Source organism: Theropithecus gelada, chromosome 12 (genome assembly GCF_003255815.1).
Source record: "Theropithecus gelada isolate Dixy chromosome 12, Tgel_1.0, whole genome shotgun sequence".
Lineage (NCBI taxonomy): Eukaryota > Metazoa > Chordata > Mammalia > Primates > Cercopithecidae > Theropithecus > Theropithecus gelada.
In genome coordinates, this window is record NC_037680.1 from 94852294 (window position 1) to 94871766 (window position 19473).

The 19473-nt window shown below is 45.2% G+C and overlaps 1 protein-coding gene across 2 annotated transcripts in view; it reads left to right on the forward strand.

The window, feature by feature from the left end:
* ARPC2 (actin related protein 2/3 complex subunit 2) overlaps positions 1 to 18833 on the forward strand; it is a 37302-nt gene extending 18469 nt beyond the window's left edge. The window contains exons 6-12 of one of the 2 annotated variants that reach the window (XM_025404018.1): positions 3322 to 3508; positions 4050 to 4143; positions 9941 to 10067; positions 13505 to 13605; positions 13946 to 14046; positions 17428 to 17515; positions 18372 to 18833. In XM_025404018.1, coding sequence (XP_025259803.1) covers positions 3322 to 3508; positions 4050 to 4143; positions 9941 to 10067; positions 13505 to 13605; positions 13946 to 14046; positions 17428 to 17515; positions 18372 to 18458 — 785 coding nt within the window. In that variant the 3' untranslated portion in view covers positions 18459 to 18833. The remainder of the gene's footprint in view (positions 1 to 3321; positions 3509 to 4049; positions 4144 to 9940; positions 10068 to 13504; positions 13606 to 13945; positions 14047 to 17427; positions 17516 to 18371) is intronic. The other variant, XM_025404019.1, reaches the window with a different exon arrangement.
* The last annotated feature ends 640 nt before the right edge of the window (positions 18834 to 19473 follow it).

The following is a 19473-nucleotide window of genomic DNA, read 5'->3' on the forward strand; positions in this document are numbered from 1 at the left end:
TACAGGCACATGCCACCATACCTAACTAATTTTTTAATTATTTTGTAGAAACAGGGTCTCACTGTCTGCTGCGCAGGCTGCCAAAACAGAGTAAGGAGGTCTGAAACTCCTAGCCTCAAGCAATCCACCCACCTCAGCCTCCACCTCCCAGAGAGTTGGGATTACAGGCATGAGCCACCATACCCAGCACCTTTTTTTTTTTTTTTTTTAAATCTCCAAATTGGCGGGATGAATGTGTCACAGAAATAAAAGCCAAGATAACACTGTAGGCTTTTGGCGGAATCAAGGTATTAAAGAAAGAAATAAACAGATCTAGAACAGAAAAATCGTGTCCAAAGTCTTGGGCATGCTTGTCACAGCCAATATCCTGACATGGAAAGTTTATGTTTCCGTGCCTGGGGCTCCTCCTACCTCCCACTAAATCATAGACATTGCCAGATTGCAGACCCTATCTTCATACAAGTGTAAAATGTAAAAGTGTGTGAAAGTAGTGTCTCAACCAAGTACAGTGGCTCACACCTTTAATCCCAGCACTTCCGGAGGCCAAGGTGGGTGAATTGCTTGAGCCCAGGCATTCAGGACCAGCCTGGGCAACAAAATGAGACCCCTGTCTCAACAAAAAATACAGAAATTAGTCAGGCATGGTGGCAGCCACCTGTAATCCCAGGTAGTCGGGTGGCTGAGGCACGAGAATCGCTTGAACCAAGGAGGCAGAGGTTGCTGTGAGCCGAGATTGCGCCACTGCCCTCCAGCCTAGGCGACAGAGCAAGATTCAGTCTCAAAAAAAAAAAAAAGTAGAGTCTCCCCTCCTCTTTTTTAATGGGTTTTTCTAGGCACGTTTGGAACACTCAGCAAGTCATACTAGATTTTTACTTCCCTTCATCCTCAGTATATTCTGTTCATCATGTTAGAAGCCTTACTTAAAGACAGACTTTACCTTAGCTATAGTTTTATTTGCTTTTGTTTGGCTTCCTAAAACTAGCAAACCTCAGTTCTAAGTATTTTCTTTTTTAATCTAACCTTGTAATCTGTGTGTTTATCTGCTTTTCAAGTTCCCAAAATGGAATGATGATTGATATTATTTAATACTGGAGTGCCAAAAATGTGCTAAGTATTATCTGTTGCAAAGATTTAGCCCATCCTCCCAAATAGCCTATGTTCAACAAAAAATACAGAGCTCAGCCGGTCACCGTGGCTCACGCCTGTAATCCCAGCACTGCCGGAGGCCGGGGCAGGCGGATCACCTGCATTCAGGAGTTTGAGACCAGCCTGACCAACATGGAGAAACCCCATCTCTACTAAAAATACAAAATTAGCCAGGCGTGGTGGCGCGTGCCTGTAATCCCAGCTACTCAGGAAGCTGAGGCAGGAGAATCGCTTGAACCTGGGAGGTGGATGTTGTGGTGAGCAGAGATCAGGCCATTGCACTCCAGCCTGGGCAACAAGAGCAAAACTCCGTCTCAAAAAAAAAAAAAAAAAGATCTCAAGAATGCTTTTGGGAAAAAATGAAATAGTAATGAGGTTTCAGATACTTAGAAGTGTGAAATCCGTACAGTTCTGGTGAAGTTATTCCCGTCAGTTGCCTAGAATATAAAATGATCCTCAGTGATATATACAAATATTCTTGCAAAAACATCTCTAAACCTTTTTGACACTTATGAATCATTTGATTCTATAATCAAGTGTTCCAGCCCGGCTTCTGGGAATTCATAGTGGACATGCTGTAAAGAGGCAGGTCACCCAACGGTTTCAGTCCGTATTCTGCACCCAAATTGATGACCTGTCATGTTCCACACACTTTAAGTACTGTACATTCTTTTAATGCTCACAACAGTCTCCCCTATCTCCACACCCCCTCCCTCCCCCCCCTTTTTGTTTGTTTGTTTGTTTGTTTTGGTTTTTGATACAGAATTTCACTAGTCTCCCAGACTGGAGTGCAGTGTCATGATCTCAGCTCATTACAACAACCTCCACCTCCCAGGTTCAAGCAATTCTCCTGCCTCAGCCTCCAGAGTACCTGGGACCACAGGCATGCACCACTGCACCCAGCTAATTTTGTATTTTTAGTAGAGACGGGGTTTTGCCATATTGGTCAGGCTGGTCTCAAACTCCTGACCTCAGGTGATCCGCCCACCTTGGCCTCCTAGAGTGCTGGGAATACAGGTGTGAGCCACTGTGCCCAGGCCACCCTACCTCCCCCGCTTTTTTTTTTAACCGACGAGGGAATTGACAGGCGATTTTTTTTTTTTTTCTGGAGACGGAGTCTCACTCTGTTGTGCAGTGGCGCGATCTCAGCTCACTGCAATCTCCACCTTGTGGGTTCGAGCGAGTCTCCTGCCTCAGCCTCCCGAGCAGCTAGGATTACAGGTGCCCACCACCACACCTGGCTAGTTTTTTGTTTTTAGTAGAGACAGGGTTTCGCCATGTTGGCCAGGATGGTCTCAAATTCCTGACCTCAGGTGATCTGCCCACCTCAGCCTCCCAAAGTGCTGGGATTACAGGCATGAGCCACCACACCCAGAAGTTTTTTTAAGGTTACAAGATGACAAGGCCAGGATTTGGACCCAGTTCTGTTCAACTCAAAATAGAGGCCCTACACTTACGTGTCATGCTGTATTTGGCAATTCATGTCATTTCTTTGAATCTCCTTTTTCCTCTGTAAAACAGTAACCTTATCTAGCCTGCAGACTTCAAAGCATGGTTATGGAGATCAAACGAAGTAAAATGTTATAAAAAATACTGAAAATTTTACAATGTATACCAATAAAAGCTATTGAAGAGGCATACACATGAACAGATAGTTGGTTTTTCTACCCTGCCTCCTCATAATTTGCAGTGGCATGTAGAAGGGTCTGTCTTATTATCACAAAGCTACCCATCTGCTGGCCATATTGATACTTGGCACATTAAACTATCAGAGAAAGATATGTGGCTCCTTTACAACTGTGTCTGGAAGAGTACATTTCCAATCAGAGTTCCCAGGTTCTGACTTTCTCTCATTACATATTTGTAATTAGTCATCTTTGATACTGATTCAAATTTTTGATTAACATTAATTATATATATTTACAAGAATCTTATAAAAAGATTTTATTTCACCTCATTTTTCCCTGTGAGGTAGATGAAAATAGACTATATTCTACCGAGGTTAAAAGTACAGATAATGAGACAAAGTAAAATGTCAATAGAACCTGAAAAAAAATTTTTTTAATTGCCTCTAGTCTCTGTTCACTTGTTAAGAGATAGTATGCTGCTTCTTTTTTTGTTTTGTTTTTTAAATGTAGCTGCTGGGTTGTTTTTTGGTTTTTTTCCTCCCTCCAGGATACAATGTCTCTTTGCTATACGACCTTGAAAATCTTCCGGCATCCAAGGATTCCATTGTGCATCAAGCTGGCATGTTGAAGCGAAATTGTTTTGCCTCTGTCTTTGAAAAATACTTCCAATTCCAAGAAGAGGGCAAGGAAGGAGAGAACAGGGCAGTTATCCATTATAGAGATGATGAGACCATGTGAGTACAGAATTTAGTCCTGAAGCCTGGATATGACTGTCACACCACCATGGCACTTACTGAAAGAAATATGGCTTGGTCAGACCTTAAGCTGTATTGTGTGAAAATGTTTTTCTCATAAAATTTCTTAAGCCAGGAAGTAGATGATAGGGCAAAAATCAGCCACTCCTCCTACTCTCCAGATACTGAGAGCTGACAGAAGGTGGAAAGAGAATCCAGTGCTTTCTTTTGAGGCACCACTGTTCTGAGTCATGTTTAAGAGTATAACCTGGATAATCAGCAGGCAAGGTGACCATCGGTTCCATGTTATATTTACAAGTCAATAAAATCTACTTCTGATAATTTCCATCTGCTGCCTCTCTTAGGGCATTCATTTTGTGCACTGACTTTGTTGACCATAAATATCGTTTCATTTGGCACACCTTTATATTATGATTTAAGAGATTTGTGACTTTAGCCTTCTGATGCACTTGTAGATCAAGTTATTGACAAAACCCCATTCTGATTCTGTACTTATCCTCATGGGTTTTGTTCCCCTCAGGTATGTTGAGTCTAAAAAGGACAGAGTCACAGTAGTCTTCAGCACAGTGTTTAAGGATGACGACGATGTGGTCATTGGAAAGGTGTTCATGCAGGTATGGAGCAGACATCTTGGGGGAAAACCATGCATGGCGACTTACACCTTTGCACCCAAACATACCATGAGCATAGGAAAGAGATCTAGCAGCTCTATTGATGTTAGGATTTTTTTTTTTTCCTGAGATGGAGTTTCGCTCTTGTTGCCCAGGCTGGAGTGCAATGGCGCGATCTTGGCTCACTGCAACCTCCGCCTCCCGGGTTCAAGCAATTCTCCTGCCTCAACCTGCCGAGTAGCTGGGATTATAAGCATGTGCCACCACGCCCGCCTAATTTTGTATTTTTAGTGGAGACGGGGTTTCTCCATGTTGGTCAGGCTGGTCTCCAACTGCCAACCTCAGGTGATGCCCATCTCAGTCTCCCAAAGTGCTGGGATTACAGGTGTGAGCCACTGCACCCAGCCTTGACATTAGAATTTGTTGAAGATTTAATAGACAACTCCCACAAAACTCAGTGAATATTTTTTGTGGCTGTTGTTGTTGTTTTGAGATGGAGTCTTGCTCTGTTACCAGGCTGGAGTGCAGTGGCATGATTTCAGCTCACTGCAACCTCTGCTTCCCGGGTTCAAGCGATTCTCCTGCTTCAGCCTCCCAAGTAGCTGGGATTACAGGCGCCCACCACCACACCCAGCTAATTTTTGTACTTTTAGTAGAGATGGGGTTTCACCATGTTGGCCAGGATGGTGTCGATCTCCTGACCTCGTGATCCGCCCGCCTCAGCCTCCCAAAGTGCTGGGATTACAGGCATGAGCCCCTGCGCCCAGCCTAATCTTTTTTTTCTCAGTGGTTCTAGTTTTGCAGGACAAAACTAAAGGGTGAGTTGAGAATTAAACATACTAACTATGAATGAATATTATGTATCCTTCCTACTGTGGGGTCTTTGACCTAAAACTTTGTCAGGTTTCCTAACCCTAACCTCTTGTGTTTCCTCAGATTTCTAGTAAGTTCTGCTTTTGGTTTGGTCCTAAGGTCTTTTCAGAATGGGCTCTGTAGCCAATTCTTTGGTAGTAGATAATGTACGAACAGGTAGAGTTGTTGAACTGACAGACTGAGCCTGAGTTTGGATGATGGGTCAACATATAGTACTTCCCTCACAGGAAGTTCATCTTAAGAAGAGTCATGAGAGGCCAGGCGCGGTGGCTCACGCCTGTAATCCCAGCACTGTGGGAGGCCAAGGTGGGCAGATCACGAGGTCAAGAGATCGAGATCATCCTGGCCAACATAGTGAAACCCCATCTCTACTAAAAAAGTACAAAAAATTAGCCAGGCATGGTGGCAGGCACCTGTAATCCCAGCTACTTGGAAGGCTGAGGCAGGAGAATCACTTGAACCCAGGAAGCAGAGGTTGCAGTGAGCCAAGATCGTGCCATTGCACTCCAGCTTGGGGAAAAAGAGTGAAACTCCATCTCCAAAAAAAAAGAGTCATGAGAGTTAGCAGGGCATTTTGTAATTGGATTTTTGGTGTAGTTATATTCAGGTCATTGTGTACCAATCTGCTGGCCAGTTAGTTGCTGGCTCTAGGATGGACATGAGAGTTCATTAGTCAAGTGACATTCAGGCTGGTTTCTTCTGAGATGGCTCAGCATTCAAAATCGAGTACAATGGTAAAATTTTTTTAAAACGTTACTACCTTCATTCTGTTCCTTGGCAGAGTGGTAAAGATTTTTAAATTCTGAAGCAGAATCTCTTTTGCCAGATAGAAAGACAACTGTGCTTAAACAGTAAAGATACCTTGCGTAGCCTTCTAAGTGGCTAGGGAAATCTTCAAAAGTGATATTCTCAATTGCTCCATCCCTAGTGGCTTTTGTGTTTTGGCTAATTAATCAGAAACTCTAGTTTGGGAGTCCTTATACAGAAAAATTGGAATATTGACACTTCAGCATTTGCTAGTGCTGAACTTGATGAAAGAATATAAAAACATACACATATCTCTTGGGTCCTAAAATAAGCCTCTAGATAGGCATTTCATGTGTTTTTATGCAAAATTGACAGGGGAATTAAATGCAGTACCTCAGAAATTGGGCTAAATCCAGAGTCACAAACTAACTGTTAAACTCTGAAGTATGTATTTAGATTTGGCTGGTTTTTTACCAATCTTACTCCATTTTATCCCAGGAAACAACTTATTTCTATACTTTAAACAGATCTGATCTTGGAGAGTGTACTGGAGATTTGTTCCTTAGGAGAATTTTGTGTATTATTTTTTGGCATATGAATTTAAATGCCTCCTTCAGGGTACCTGTGGTAGGTCACTTACCTAAAAGGGAAGACAAAGCCTCTTCTGCATTTTGGCACTAACAGGATCTCTAGATAGTAACTGGCCTTGTGCAGTGCTAGACTCAGGAAGTCATCTGCCCTGCCACCCTTTCCAAATGCAGAGGCTGAGGTAATTTGTTGGAAATGACCATCAAAAACTGGACTTTTGCTGGATTTTCCCAAAAAATAAATAGAACTTTTTCCTAGGCCTGGAATTGTAAATTTCTAGGAAAAAGAATGAGGGTCACCTGGCACAGAGAGTTGTACCCTGGGAACACTGTTTGAAGTTCCTCATGGTCACTAGTCTACTAGTTGCCAGCCTTTGTGGCCTTTCCCTTCCAGCATGCACATCCAGCCTGATCAGAATTCAAGTCTTGCTTTTGTCATTTGGCAAGCAGACTCTGAGGGATGCTTTTCCCCTCTCAGAAAAAGACAGGAAGTTTATTCCTCCACTCTCATGGATGTCTTACTGTTAGTGGTATGGGCGTTGATCAGCTGAGTACTGGAGAATGTCTGATAGAAGCCATCATTTCAACGCTTATTCCATGAAAAGCAGTAGGACCAGTAATCATGCTTTTGGAGATTAGCTTATGGTGAACTAGAATTCTTTTCATATTATAAGATTTTAAAGCCAAGTTAGTACTAAATAACCAGGAAGAGTTAAGTGGAAACCACCGGTTTCTGTATGTTCAGGGACAAAGACACAAGCATCTGCCTCTTAGGCAGTTGTAAAGACATTATTTTAAAGGCCGTTTCTGCCTGTTTGCATGTGTGGTTGTGTCTGTAGGATATTTTCCTGAACTGGGAACACTGAGTCCAAGTTCAGTAATTTTGGTAGATATTGCCAAACTCTTCTCCATCAGAGTAGTAGCATTTTATCATCCACCAGTGATGGATAGAAGTGTCTGTTTTCCCAGAGTATGTTGTCAGCTTTTGGGTTTCTCCTGATCTGATAGGTTAAAAGTGATGTCTCTCTTCACTTATGAATGAGGTCAGAACATCTTTTCTTACATTGTAGACCATTTGATTTTCTTACGAAGTGTCTCTTTATGCCTTTACCCATTGTTCTGTGGGGTTATTGAGCTTCTCAATTTCTTTATATACTAGGGAGAGTAGCCTTTCATCTGTGATTAAGAGTTGAAATATTTTCTCCCGTTTGTCATTGGACCTTGGTTTGTGGGGTTTTTTCCCCCATGTGGAAGTTTGTTTTTGCATAATCACATTAATCATTCTTGCCTTTTATGGCGTCCAGATTTTGAGTAAAGGGGTAGAAAACCCTTCCCTACTCCAAGGTTTTAAGGAAATTTACCTGTTATTTTCTGGGTATTTTTACAGTTACATATTTTATACATGATTTTTTATTTGTTGAGACCTCCTCTTGGTATATGGTATGAAAGAATAATCTTTTTTTTTTTTCTAAATGGCTATCCAGTGGTTCCAGTAGCAATTATTTCCATGTTTACACCCCTGATTTAAGATGCTACCTTTATTGTATGCTAAATTCCTTGTATATATTTGAATTTATTCTGAACTTCCTATGATAAATAGTAGTTTGGAAGAGAGAAATAGTCTGATGCTCAAAAGACGTCCTAGCCAGGAGAGTAAAAAGACAATATTGCTGAATTACATGTAACAAAGATGCCAGTGAAGATGGAGGACTGTTTGGGTGTGTTTGTTTTAAAGTTTTATTTGGGAGAGAGAACCGAGGAGAAGCAAAGACGTCAGATAATCTAAAGAATAGTCCAGCCAAAAATTAGCCGGGGATGGTGGCACACGCCTGTAATCTCAGCTACTCGTGAGGCCGAGACATGAAAATTGCTTGAACCCGGGAGGTGGAGGTTGCAGTGAGCCAGGATCGCGCCTCTGTACTCCAGCCTGGGTGATAGAGTGAAGCCCTGTCTCAAAAAAGAAAGAAAGAGTAGGCCCAAACCAGAAACAGATTGTTGACCGAGTCTTAAATATATTATTTTCCATATACAGAACTAATGAGTGCTAATAAGTCACCACTGGTTTATAAATACCCCATCTCATTGTGAATACCACATGTACCTGTGAATTGGAGCCTTAGAGATACTTAATAAACACAAGAAAATGCCAGCAGTTACATATCTGTTCTGTTTAATTCTTTAGGACTGAAAAGTAAAACCAGTAGGAGTTAAAAAGCTTCTTAACCCCTTTGTAGAATAAAAAATGTTTTCTAGAGAAGGGTGATTGTAGAAGCTTTGCTCTAGAAATTTCCATTTGAGATAATCTTGACTCCTTCCCTTCCTTTGCAGATATTTTTCCTTTCGGGCAGAAAATCTGTTCAAAAGGGGACTAATCTAACCCAGCTTATGGTCATTTCTTTTCCTACTTAAAGCTTGGTAGTGTTAGCACGAGAGGCAGTTTGTGAAATAGATGAGGTCCCAGGCTAGACATTGCGGCTCCTCAGCCATCATCTTTCCTTTGCCACTAATTGCTGAGAGGGTTTGCTCATCAGTGTGTATTCTTCCTGCCTGCAACTGAAAACAGCCCTTGCCTATTCCTGTACAGTGTGATGATACTAAACCAGCTCGGATAGAAGCACTTGCATTCTCTCAGCAAGGCATATGCTGCATAGCCTCTTTGAAGGACAGAGGAATAAATTACAAAGATAAATTAAGCAGGATCTTTGATTTGAACTCATAACGTGTTAGGGGGGCCAGATGCATTAATGAATAGTAAAATGTCATAGTAGAGGTTTGTAGAAAAGACATGGCAGCTCCAGCAAGAGAGCAGTACCTGCCTGGGTTTGTTGGAGATGGTGTTAGGAGGTGGTATTGGAGCAGCAGTAGAAGGGCACTGCAGGCCACATGACTGTAACCATGCCTTCAGAACTCCTAAAACAAGAGACCTTGGAGAGTCCTTGGCTGCATCCTCCTGCTATCTATCATCGTCGAAGGCCCGCTTGATGAATTTGGATCATCCAGTTTTACTGGCATTGCTAGAAAATCTACTTCTGTTCTTGCAGATATGGCTGAGAGAAGGAAGTCTTGTATTACTTGTCTATTTACATAGGAATACATGGACTATAGAAGCTTCAGGTTTGGAGATTGAAACATAGAAGGAAGGGCTTCCTTTATGAGCACCAAGACAGCTCAGCTTCTTTCATTCCATTGTCTTCTGTCCCCAAGAAGAGCTTAAGTTTGCTCTAAAGATTTTATTGATGAATTCTAAATAGCAACAGGATCCTCAGTGAAAAAAGACTCATGCAAAGTCCCAGAGCCTAGAAAAAGTATGGTAGTTTATCACCTATGTTGGTCCAAGGGAAAAGGATTATCACTACTTTTCATCACGTTTTGAAGATCTGACTTATTACTTTGAAGTCTCTTCCTTTTGAATCTGAAGTGCAGTGGCAGCTGCTAGCACTTGTAATATTTCAGGTTTGGTGTAGTTTATTTGTAACCTCCTGCTGCTCTGGAGGGCTACAAAGGTCACACCGCATAGAACAAACCCCATAGCTTGAGTTGCCACTCATCTTACACCCACTTCTCTTCTGGTTGCTTTTGCTTTGTCTTGGCAGGAGTTCAAAGAAGGACGCAGAGCCAGCCACACAGCCCCACAGGTCCTCTTTAGCCACAGGGAACCTCCTCTGGAGCTGAAAGACACGGACGCCGCTGTGGGTGACAACATTGGCTACATCACCTTTGGTGAGCAGGGTGCACTTGCTGCTTGCATGCCGCTTTAATGAGTTCACACAGAATACCTAAATCTGCACAGAACCTTGGTTAACATTTTAAGGTAGGCAAAAGCAGGCGTACCAAGTTGTTCCTGTTGCCATTGCTGTGACTAAAGGAGGGATGTCACAGGGTATTAATCACAGAGCATGCCATGTGCTATTTTTGTACAGTAATCATTTCCTTTATTTTTTTCCCCGTTTTTCTTAAATCTTAAAAATAAGACTGAATTCTGATATCAAGAGTTAAGGTCCCTTCGATAGCTCAGCTGGTAGAGTGGAGGACTGTAGCTACTTCCTCAGTAGGAGATGTCCTTAGGTCACTGGTTTGATTCCAGCTTGAAGGAGTACAAGTACAGTTTTGGCCAGGCATGGTGGCTCACGGCTGTAATCCCAGCACTTTGGGAAGCCAAGGCAGGCGAATCACAAGGTCAGGAGATCGAGACCATCCTGGCCAACATGGTGAAACTCTGTCTCTACTAAAATACAAAAAAAAAAATTAGCTGGGCATGATGGCACACGCCTGTAGTCCCAGCTACTTGGGAGGCTAAGGCAGGAGAATTGCTTGAACCGGGGAGGCGGAGGTTGCAGTGAGCTGAGATCGCACCACTGCACTCCATCCTGGCAACAGAGCAAGACTCAGTCTCCAAAAAAAAAAAAAAGAGTTAAGGAGTCTGGGTACAGCGTCTCACGCCTATAATCCTAACACTGTGGGCAGATCACCTGAGGTCAGGAGTTCGAGACCAGCCCGGCCAACATGGTGAAACTCCGTCTCTACCAAAAAAAAAAAAAACACAAAAAAAAATTAGCTGGGCGTGGTGGCATGTGCCTGTAATCCCAGCTAGTCGGGAGGCTGAGGCACAAGAATCCCTTGAACCCAGGAGGCAGAGGTTTCAGTGAGCCAAGATCACACCATTGCACTCCAGCCTGGATGACAGAGTGAGACCTTGTCTCAAAAAGAAAAAAAGTTAAGGATAGGCCAGGCACAGTGGCTCATGCCTGTAATCCCAGCACTCTGGGAGCCCGAGGTTGTTGTGTCGCTTGAGTCCAAGAGTTTGGGACCAGCCTGGATAGCATGGCGCAACCTCATCTCTACAAAAAGCCAGGGGCCAGGCACAGCAGCTCACGCCTGTAATCGCAGCACTTTGGGAGGCCAAGGCGAGCAGATCACTTGAGGTCGGGAGTTCAAGACCAACCTGGCCAACATGGTGAACCACATCTCTACTAAAAATAAAAAAATTAGTTGGACATGGTGGCATGTGCCTATAGTCCCAGCTACTTGACCAGGTGAGGCATGAGAATTGCGTAAACCTGGGAGGTGGAGGTTGCAGCAAGCTGAGATCGTCCTACTGTGCTACAGCCTGGGAGACTGTCTCAAAAAAAAAAAGATAGCTAGACATGATGTTGCATGACTATAGTCATAGCTACTTGAGAGGCTGAGGTGGGAGGATCACTTGAACCCAGGAGGTCGAGGCTGCAGTGAGCTGTGATGGCACCACTACACTCCAGCCTGGGTGACAGAGTGAGACCCTGTCTTATCAGAAAAAGGAGTTAAGAAGAGAAACCACCTAAGCAGCTAGATGGTGGTTCTCTGTCATTTGGCAATTCTTGGTTTTTTGCTTATTAAGCCCAAGCTCCAGCCATGGTCCACTTACTCCACTTTTCCATGGAGTAAATTCAGGTCTTCCTTCAGTTGCTCCAGCCTCATGCACTGGCTGATTAGGATAGCTTACGGTTTGGAATTAACAGCTCATTCACACTGCACCCGATGCCACTGGAATGTCTCCTTTGTGAAATGTAATTTAATTCACCTCAGTGGTAAAGGTGAGCCTGTTTATTGGTGATGAATCTGTTGATTTACCAAATTTCATTAAATCTAAACAATACACTTTTTTCTTTTTTCTTTCTCTCTGTCACCCAGACTGGAGTGCAGTGGTGTGATCTCGGCTCACTGCAACCTCCGCTTCCCAGGCTCAAACAATTCTCGTGCCTCAGCTTCCCGAGTAGCTGGGACTACAGGCGCATGCCACCACACCCAGCTAACGTTTGTATTTTTAGTAGAAACGGGGTTTCCGGCCGGGTGTGGTGGCTCACGCCAGTAATCCCAGCACTTTGGGAGGCCAAGGCGGGCAGATCACGAGATCAGGAGATCGAGACCATCCTGGCTAACACAGTGAAACCCCGTCTCTACTAAAAATACAAAAACTTAGCCAGGCGTGGTGGCAGGCACCTGTAGTCCCAGCTACTTGGGAGGCTGAGACAGGAGAATGGCGTGAACCTGGGAGGCGGAGCTTGCAATGAGCCGAGATCACACCACTGCACTCCAGCCTGTGCGACAGAGCAATACTCCGTCTCAAAAACAAAACAAAACAAAATAGGGTTTCCCTATTGGCCAGGCTGATCTCAACTCCTGGCCTCAAGCGATCCACCCACTTCAGTCTCCCAAAGTGCTGGGATTACAGGCATGTGCCACCGCGCCCAGCCAGCTATACCATTTTTTTCAAGTTTTTATCTTTGAAGCTGGGGTGCGTCTTACAATTCATGGCATGTCATAGTTTAATTGGCAGCATTTTTCTCGTGTGGTATATAAAATTATGGCAGACTTAGAGTCATAGCCTCCCAAGTAGCTGAGATTATACAGGCACATGCCATCACATGTGGCTAATTTTTATATTTTTAGTAGAGATGGAGTTTCACCATGTTGCCCAGGCTGGTCTCGAACTCCTGATCTCAGATGATCCGCCCACCTCAGCCTCCCAAAGTGCTGGGATTACAGGCGTGAGCCACCGCCCCCGGCCTCACACAGGTCTTTAGGTGGCTGGTGCCACAGGGTTGGACTTCAGTCAGGCCCAGTCAGAGCAGCTCCTCTTGCCTGGCCTATCATGAGGGTTCAGGTCCTTATACCTTATTGTCTGTTTTCACAGTGAGAATATGGGAAATTCTCTGGCATCTATTTTCTGGGAAGGTTTACTCTATTTCAGCACCAAGGACCTAAGACAGGCAGCTGCATTTCCTAATCCTGATTCCTTAAGGTATACTGTTATAGCCAGTTAGTGTAATCCTGGAGTGTGATCCTGGAGTGTGCCCAGCTGCACAGGCAGGAGCTAGTACATGTGTGGCAGACAGGGAATAGATTTCAAAATGCACAGCTGCAGAATCCAGGACTAGAATGAAGGCCTAGAGTCAAGCCCTGTTTTTCATCATGGGCTCCTCCATTCACGCTCATTGACACCTTTCCTGGCCATGCTGTTTATCCTTCCATGTCAAGAAAAAACCCTGACAAAGCCTGGTAATATTGACACAAGTGGAGGGTACTTCAGCAGAGAGGGAGTGAAGTTCACTAGGCTGTTGTTCTTCCCCACCCTTTGGCATTCGTGTTGGGTCCTAACGCCTTGTGTCTTCCACCTTCAGTGCTGTTCCCTCGTCACACCAATGCCAGCGCTCGAGACAACACCATCAACCTGATCCACACATTCCGGGACTACCTGCACTACCACATCAAGTGCTCTAAGGTGAGGGGGGTGCCAGCATCTCAGCCGCTATGCTCTGGGTCTTTTCCTCCACCAGAACTCATGACAAAAAGTCATTCTGTTAGTCTAGGCTGTGGATATTCACTCTTACGTAGATAATTCTAGAGGCTTCAAGAAACCATGGTCTTTCTTCATCAAGCCACTGTCCCCCACCCCTCCCCGTAGCAGACATGAATATTTGTTTCCAGAATTGCTCACCTTCCTGCTTTGCTGCAGGGCCTGGGTCAGTCCCAGGGTGTATGTTCCCAAACGCCTCTGATGAAAGCAAAGCTGTCTTTCTAGACCGTGACTGTGCTTCAGTACCTGTTATGTTTGTTCCCAGGCCTATATTCACACACGTATGCGGGCAAAAACATCTGACTTCCTCAAGGTGCTGAACCGCGCACGCCCAGATGCTGAGAAAAAAGAAATGAAAACAATCACGTAAGTTAGGCAGCACTCCAGCAGGACCACCTTCCTCTCCTGAGTCACTGAGAAGGAAGCAGTGGGTGCTGGTGGCCTGGTCCTCCATGTGTCTGGGCACTGGCTACATGTGAGGCCAGCAGGGCTAAGTAGATAAAACAAAGGTGGGATTCCAGGTTTTCAGTGCTGTATAGGCCCAGATGGGTTTCCTTGTTTCCATATCTTTGTGAACTCTGAGAATGGCAGCTAGGAAATAAACAAAGTTTACCAAGAGACTGTTGTTTTTGGGCCTGAGTTACGAGGTCAGTCTTGTGCTTCTGGTGTTCTTTCTGGAGAGATGGAAGAAGTTGCTTAGGGACCTTTAATTGGGTAAATAGTCCTGACACCGCCCACTAAGCGTTCTTTCCCTGGTGCACTCTCAGCGGGAAGTTTGCATGCAGAGGAAAGTTCTCTTTATTGAGGATAGAATTGAGGAGAGCCCTGATGGGCACAGTGGCTCACGCCTGTAATTCCAGCACTTTGGGAGGCTGAGGCAGGTGGATCACGAGGTCAGGAGTTCAGGCCTAGCCTGGCCAAGATGGTGAAACCACATCTTTACTAAAAATACAAAAAAAATTAGCCGGTTGTGGTGGCAGGCGCCTGTAATCCCAGCTACTCGGGAGGCTGAGGCAGAGAATTGCTTGAGCCCAGGAGACAGAGGTTGCAATGAGCTGAGATTGTGCCACTGCACGCCAGCCTGAGCAACAGTGAGACTTCGTCTCAAAAAAAAAAAAAAATTTTTTTTTTTTTTTTTTTGAGGAGAGCCCTAAATAGGGGTGTGGCTCTGCATGCAGGAAAGGCGAGCATGGCCTAGAGCCTAGAGAGTTCCATCTCTGTGAAAGGTGCCAGACCTTGGTTCTTCTGATGAAATTCAGGCAATCCTGTCCTTAAGATACAGTAATGGTGTTCATCTGCTGTTTTTTTGTTTTGTTCGTTTGTTTGGTGGGGGTAGTTGGGGGAGACAGAGTCTCATTCTGTCACCCAGGCTGGAGTGTAGTCCAGACCTTGGTTCTTCTTCTGATGAAATTCAGGCAATCCTGTCCTTAAGATACAGTAATAGTGTTCATCTGCTGTTTTTTGGTTTTGTTTGTTTGTTTGTTTGTTTGGTGGGGGGAGCTGGGGGAGACAAAGTCTCATTCTGTCGCCCAGGCTGTAGTGTAGTCCAGACCTTGGTTCTTCTTCTGATGAAATTCAGGCAATCCTGTCCTTAAGATAAGGTAATAGTGTTCATCTGCTGTTTTTTTGTTTTGTTTGTTGTTTTTTTGGTTGGGGGAGTTGGGGGAGACAGAGTCTCATTCTGTCGCCCAGGCTGGAGTGTAGTGGTGCAATCTCAGCTCACTGTAACCTCCACCTCCCAGGTAGCTGGGACTACAGGTGCACGCCGCCACGCCCAGCTAATTTTTTGTATTTTAGTGGAGATGGGGTTTCACCATGTTGCCTGGGCTGGTCTCAAACTCGTGATCTCAGTCAATCCGCCCACCTCGGCCTCCCATCTGCTGTGTTTTGTACCAGTTGAACTAAAAGTCTTGAGATCATAAGCCTCCCTAACAGCCAGTGTATTTGCCAGCACCCCAGTACTGTTGGTGTTTGTTTTGTTGTTTGTTTTTTGAGATGGAGTTTCGCTCTTGGAGCACAGGCTGGAGTGCAGAGGCACAATCTTAGCTTACTACAACCTCTGCCTCCTGGATTCAAGCAAATTCTCTTGCCTCAGCCTCCACAGCAGCTGGGACTACAGGCTTGCGCCACTAAGCCTGGCTAATTTATTTGTATTTTTAGTAGAGTCAGGGTTTCACCATTTTGGCCAGGCTGGTCTTGAACTCCTGACCTCGTGATCCGCCCACTTCAGCTTCCCAAAGTGTTGGGATTACAAGCGTGAGCCACCGTGCCTAGCCCAGTACTCTGTGATCCCCAGCCTGGAGTGCAGTGGTGCAATCTTGCCTCACTGCAGGCTCAACCTCCTGGGCTCAAGCAATCCTCCCACCTCAGCCCCCCAAGTAGCTGGGACCACAGGCGTGCACCATCACAGCTGGCTAATTTTTTAATTTTTGTGGAGACAGGATTTCACCATGTTGTGCAGGCTGGTCTCGAACTCCTGGACTCAAGTGATCCTCCCACTTCAGCCTCCCAAAGTGTTGGAATAACAGACATCAGCCACCGCACCTGGCCCAGCACTCAGTACTCTTGAGGCAAAGTTTTAGTGGGTGTGGTATGCCTAGGGCTTTACACTCTCTCTCTCGCATTTGAGGGCTCTTCTACCAAGTTAGTTTCTGCTGCCATTTGAAAGGATGAGAAAGAGATCCAAGGACCTGAGCAGTAGGTGAGGGTTTTCAGACATTCTCAAAATGCAGTTTAAGGCAGGGTGTGGTGGCTCACCCTTGTAATCCCAGCACTTTGGGAGGCCGAGGCGGGCGGATTACCTGAGGTCAGGAGTTGGAGACCAGCCTGACCAACACGGAGAAACCCCATCTCTACTAAAAATACAAAATTAGCTGGGCATGGTGGTGCATGCCTGTAATCCCAGCTACTCTGGAGGCTGAGGCAGGAGAATCGCTTGAACCCAGGAGGCAGAGGTTGCGGCGACTGAGATCGCACCATTGCACTCCAGCCTGGGCAACAAGAGCGAAACTCAGTCTCAAAAAAAAAAGAAAAAAAGCAGTTTAAGTCACCCCAACTTCTTTAGGTAAAGGCCTGTCTCTGTAGCAGTTCAGAGAAGAGTGTCCAAATGCCATGCAATGAAATAGCAGCATCGTTTCTTTTCTGCAGCTTCTTGGGCAGATCCTTAAATGGGCAAAGTAACCAACAAGGTGGGTGGGCAGGTGAGAGGATGTGCTCTTGCTGCTCCTCCAGAACCCGGTCTCCATCCTGGTGTCTGCATTTTCCCCTTTCCCTGCTTGCTCTACGCAGGAGTGCTTTTCTCATCAGGTACTTGTTTGGTGACCTGGAGTGTGAGGCAGCGAATTTCATGCTGCTTTCAGGGCCCAGTAGACAGGCAGTTGAGTAGAGGCCAAGAGGTAAACTGGCAGCAAGGTACAGTGAGAGGGAAGCCTGACCTGGCAGCCTGTGATAACTGGACCGGAAGGCTGGGCATCATAATAGTCTCGGGGCTGCCAGCATCACCTTTGGCACTGGTAGCTGCTTGTGCATCCAGGAGGAAGGCCTTTCAGGCAGCTGCTGCCCGATTCCACAGCCAGCAGGCAGTCTTGGGAGTCCCTGCCCAGTGAGTGCAGTTGTGTAGCGGGCAGGGATAGCTTCCTGTCCTGGTGAGAGACCCAGGAAAGGATGAATCCTTGAAATGAACAGACTGTATATAAGTCTCCTCTCTGGGACTTAGAAAGAGCAACTTTGCCTTCTTCTGTGCTGCAGCTTCTCTTTGGCAGAGTTGGGCCCCAGAAAGGAGAAGCAGGAGACAAACAGCTACATCCACCCTGAAAACCAGATTATGTTACTAATGGTGGGTAGGAGTTAAGTGACTCAGCTGTGGGCAGAAGCCAGGAACTCTCGATGGGCTGCCCAGAATTGAACACTCATGAGCTTTTCATTTGGAGAGAAGGATAATAAGGTGTAGCTTCATTTTGGAATGAGTGATACATCCAAGGCAGGGAAAATGTAGAGCCCGTGTTTTTGCCCTGATTTCCCATAGTTCTCAGCTCTAGCTTCCAGGCTGCTTTCCCAGATGCTGTTAGGTACCAGTTAGAGGCTCTGTCCTTGAGGACCACCTAGCCCGTCTGGAGAAGTATTGGGTGGAACAGGACACCACAATTCAGGAGCCTCGAACCAGGCGGGTGTTGTATAAGCCAGAGGAGGAGTCACCACGTGATAGCAGAAATACCTTTAGCCTTGGAAGTTCTGAGGATTGCTTTGAACCAGCCACCTGCCTTCATGGTGAGAGATGAAGGAACTGCTATCTGGGAACCCTGAGAGGTATACGCTATGTAGGAGGAGCTGACAGATGAGGTAGTACCAAGACAATGGTTGAGCCTAGTCAGAAATTCAGGTACATCTAGGCCATCCAGAAATTATGGACAAGTGATTCTTCTATCTAACTTGGTACATTGAATGTCCTTATGGGCTTAACACTGATATTCCTGGGCATCCGAAGTATCCAATAGGAAGGAAGAGCTGGTGAAACCGTTCTGTGAAAGCCAGATTTTAGCCCATGTCCTGTGGTTCCAGTGCCTCTGCTTAAGGAATCTAGCCCTTTCCACCTTTCATTTGGTGTTTCTTTGGGATCCCATCTAGTCTAGGAGTGTGGGGTGGAGGAAAGGGCAGCCAGAAACTGACCTTCGCACTTATCTCTCCTTTTGAAGGGGGAAGACGTTTTCATCCCGCTAATCTTGGGAATAAGAGGAGGAAGCGGCTGGCAACTGAAGTCTGGAACACTTGCTACTGGATAATCGTAGCTTTTAATGTTGCACCTCTTCAGGTTCTTAAGGGATTCTCCGTTTTGGTTCCATTTTGTACACGTTTGGAAAATAATCTGCAGAAACGAGCTGTGCTTGCAAAGACTTCATAGTTCCCAAGAATTTAAAAAAAAAAAAAAAAAAAGAATTCCACTTGATCAACTTAATTCCTTTTCTTTATCTTCCCTCCCTCACTTCCCTTTTCTCCTACCCTCTTTTCCAAGCTGTTTCGCTTTGCAATATGTTACTGGTAATGAGTTGAAGGATAATGCAATCCTAACTCGTTTTCTCCTAAGTATTTGAGTTCAAAACTCCTGTATCTAAAGAAATACGGTTGGGGTCATTAATAAAGAAAATCTTTCTATCTTACATGAGAATTTACTGGGTTTCTGGACTGCGGGTCCAAAGTGAGAAGAGAAGGAAGGAAGAAGGATAGACCTATACTGCCCTTGAACCTGCAAACCTAAGCTGGGAAGCCCTAGTTTCAGGAGCCCATCAGGTTTAGGTCCTCACTTCCTCTAGAGGAGAGAATGGCTGGCCAGTGAACTATATTTAAACTCCTCCCCTCCCGACCGGGAGACAGGGTCTCGTTGCCTCCTGAGCTCAGGTGATCCTCCCACCTCAGCCTCCCAAGTAGCTGGGATTACAGGCGCATACCACTGTGCCTGGCTAATTTTTTATATTTTTAGTAGAGATGAGGTTTCGCCATCTTTCCCAGGCTGGTCTCAAACTCCTGGACTCAGGCAATCTGCTTGCCTCAGCCTCTCAAAGTGCTGGGATTATAGGCATGAGCCATGGAACCCGAGCTATTAATACAAACTTACATGCTTCCTTGTAAAGCTTGGTCCCTGAGACTCTGTGGCTGTTCCTGAAGCTCCCTGGACAGTGACAGACAAAGGGTTTTCTGGTTTTTTTATTGTGAATAATGTGTGGGATTTCCTAAAATGTGTTCCTTAGTGTGTGGTCCTGCAGGGCATTGATGGTTATTCAGGTGTATGTCTGATGCAAA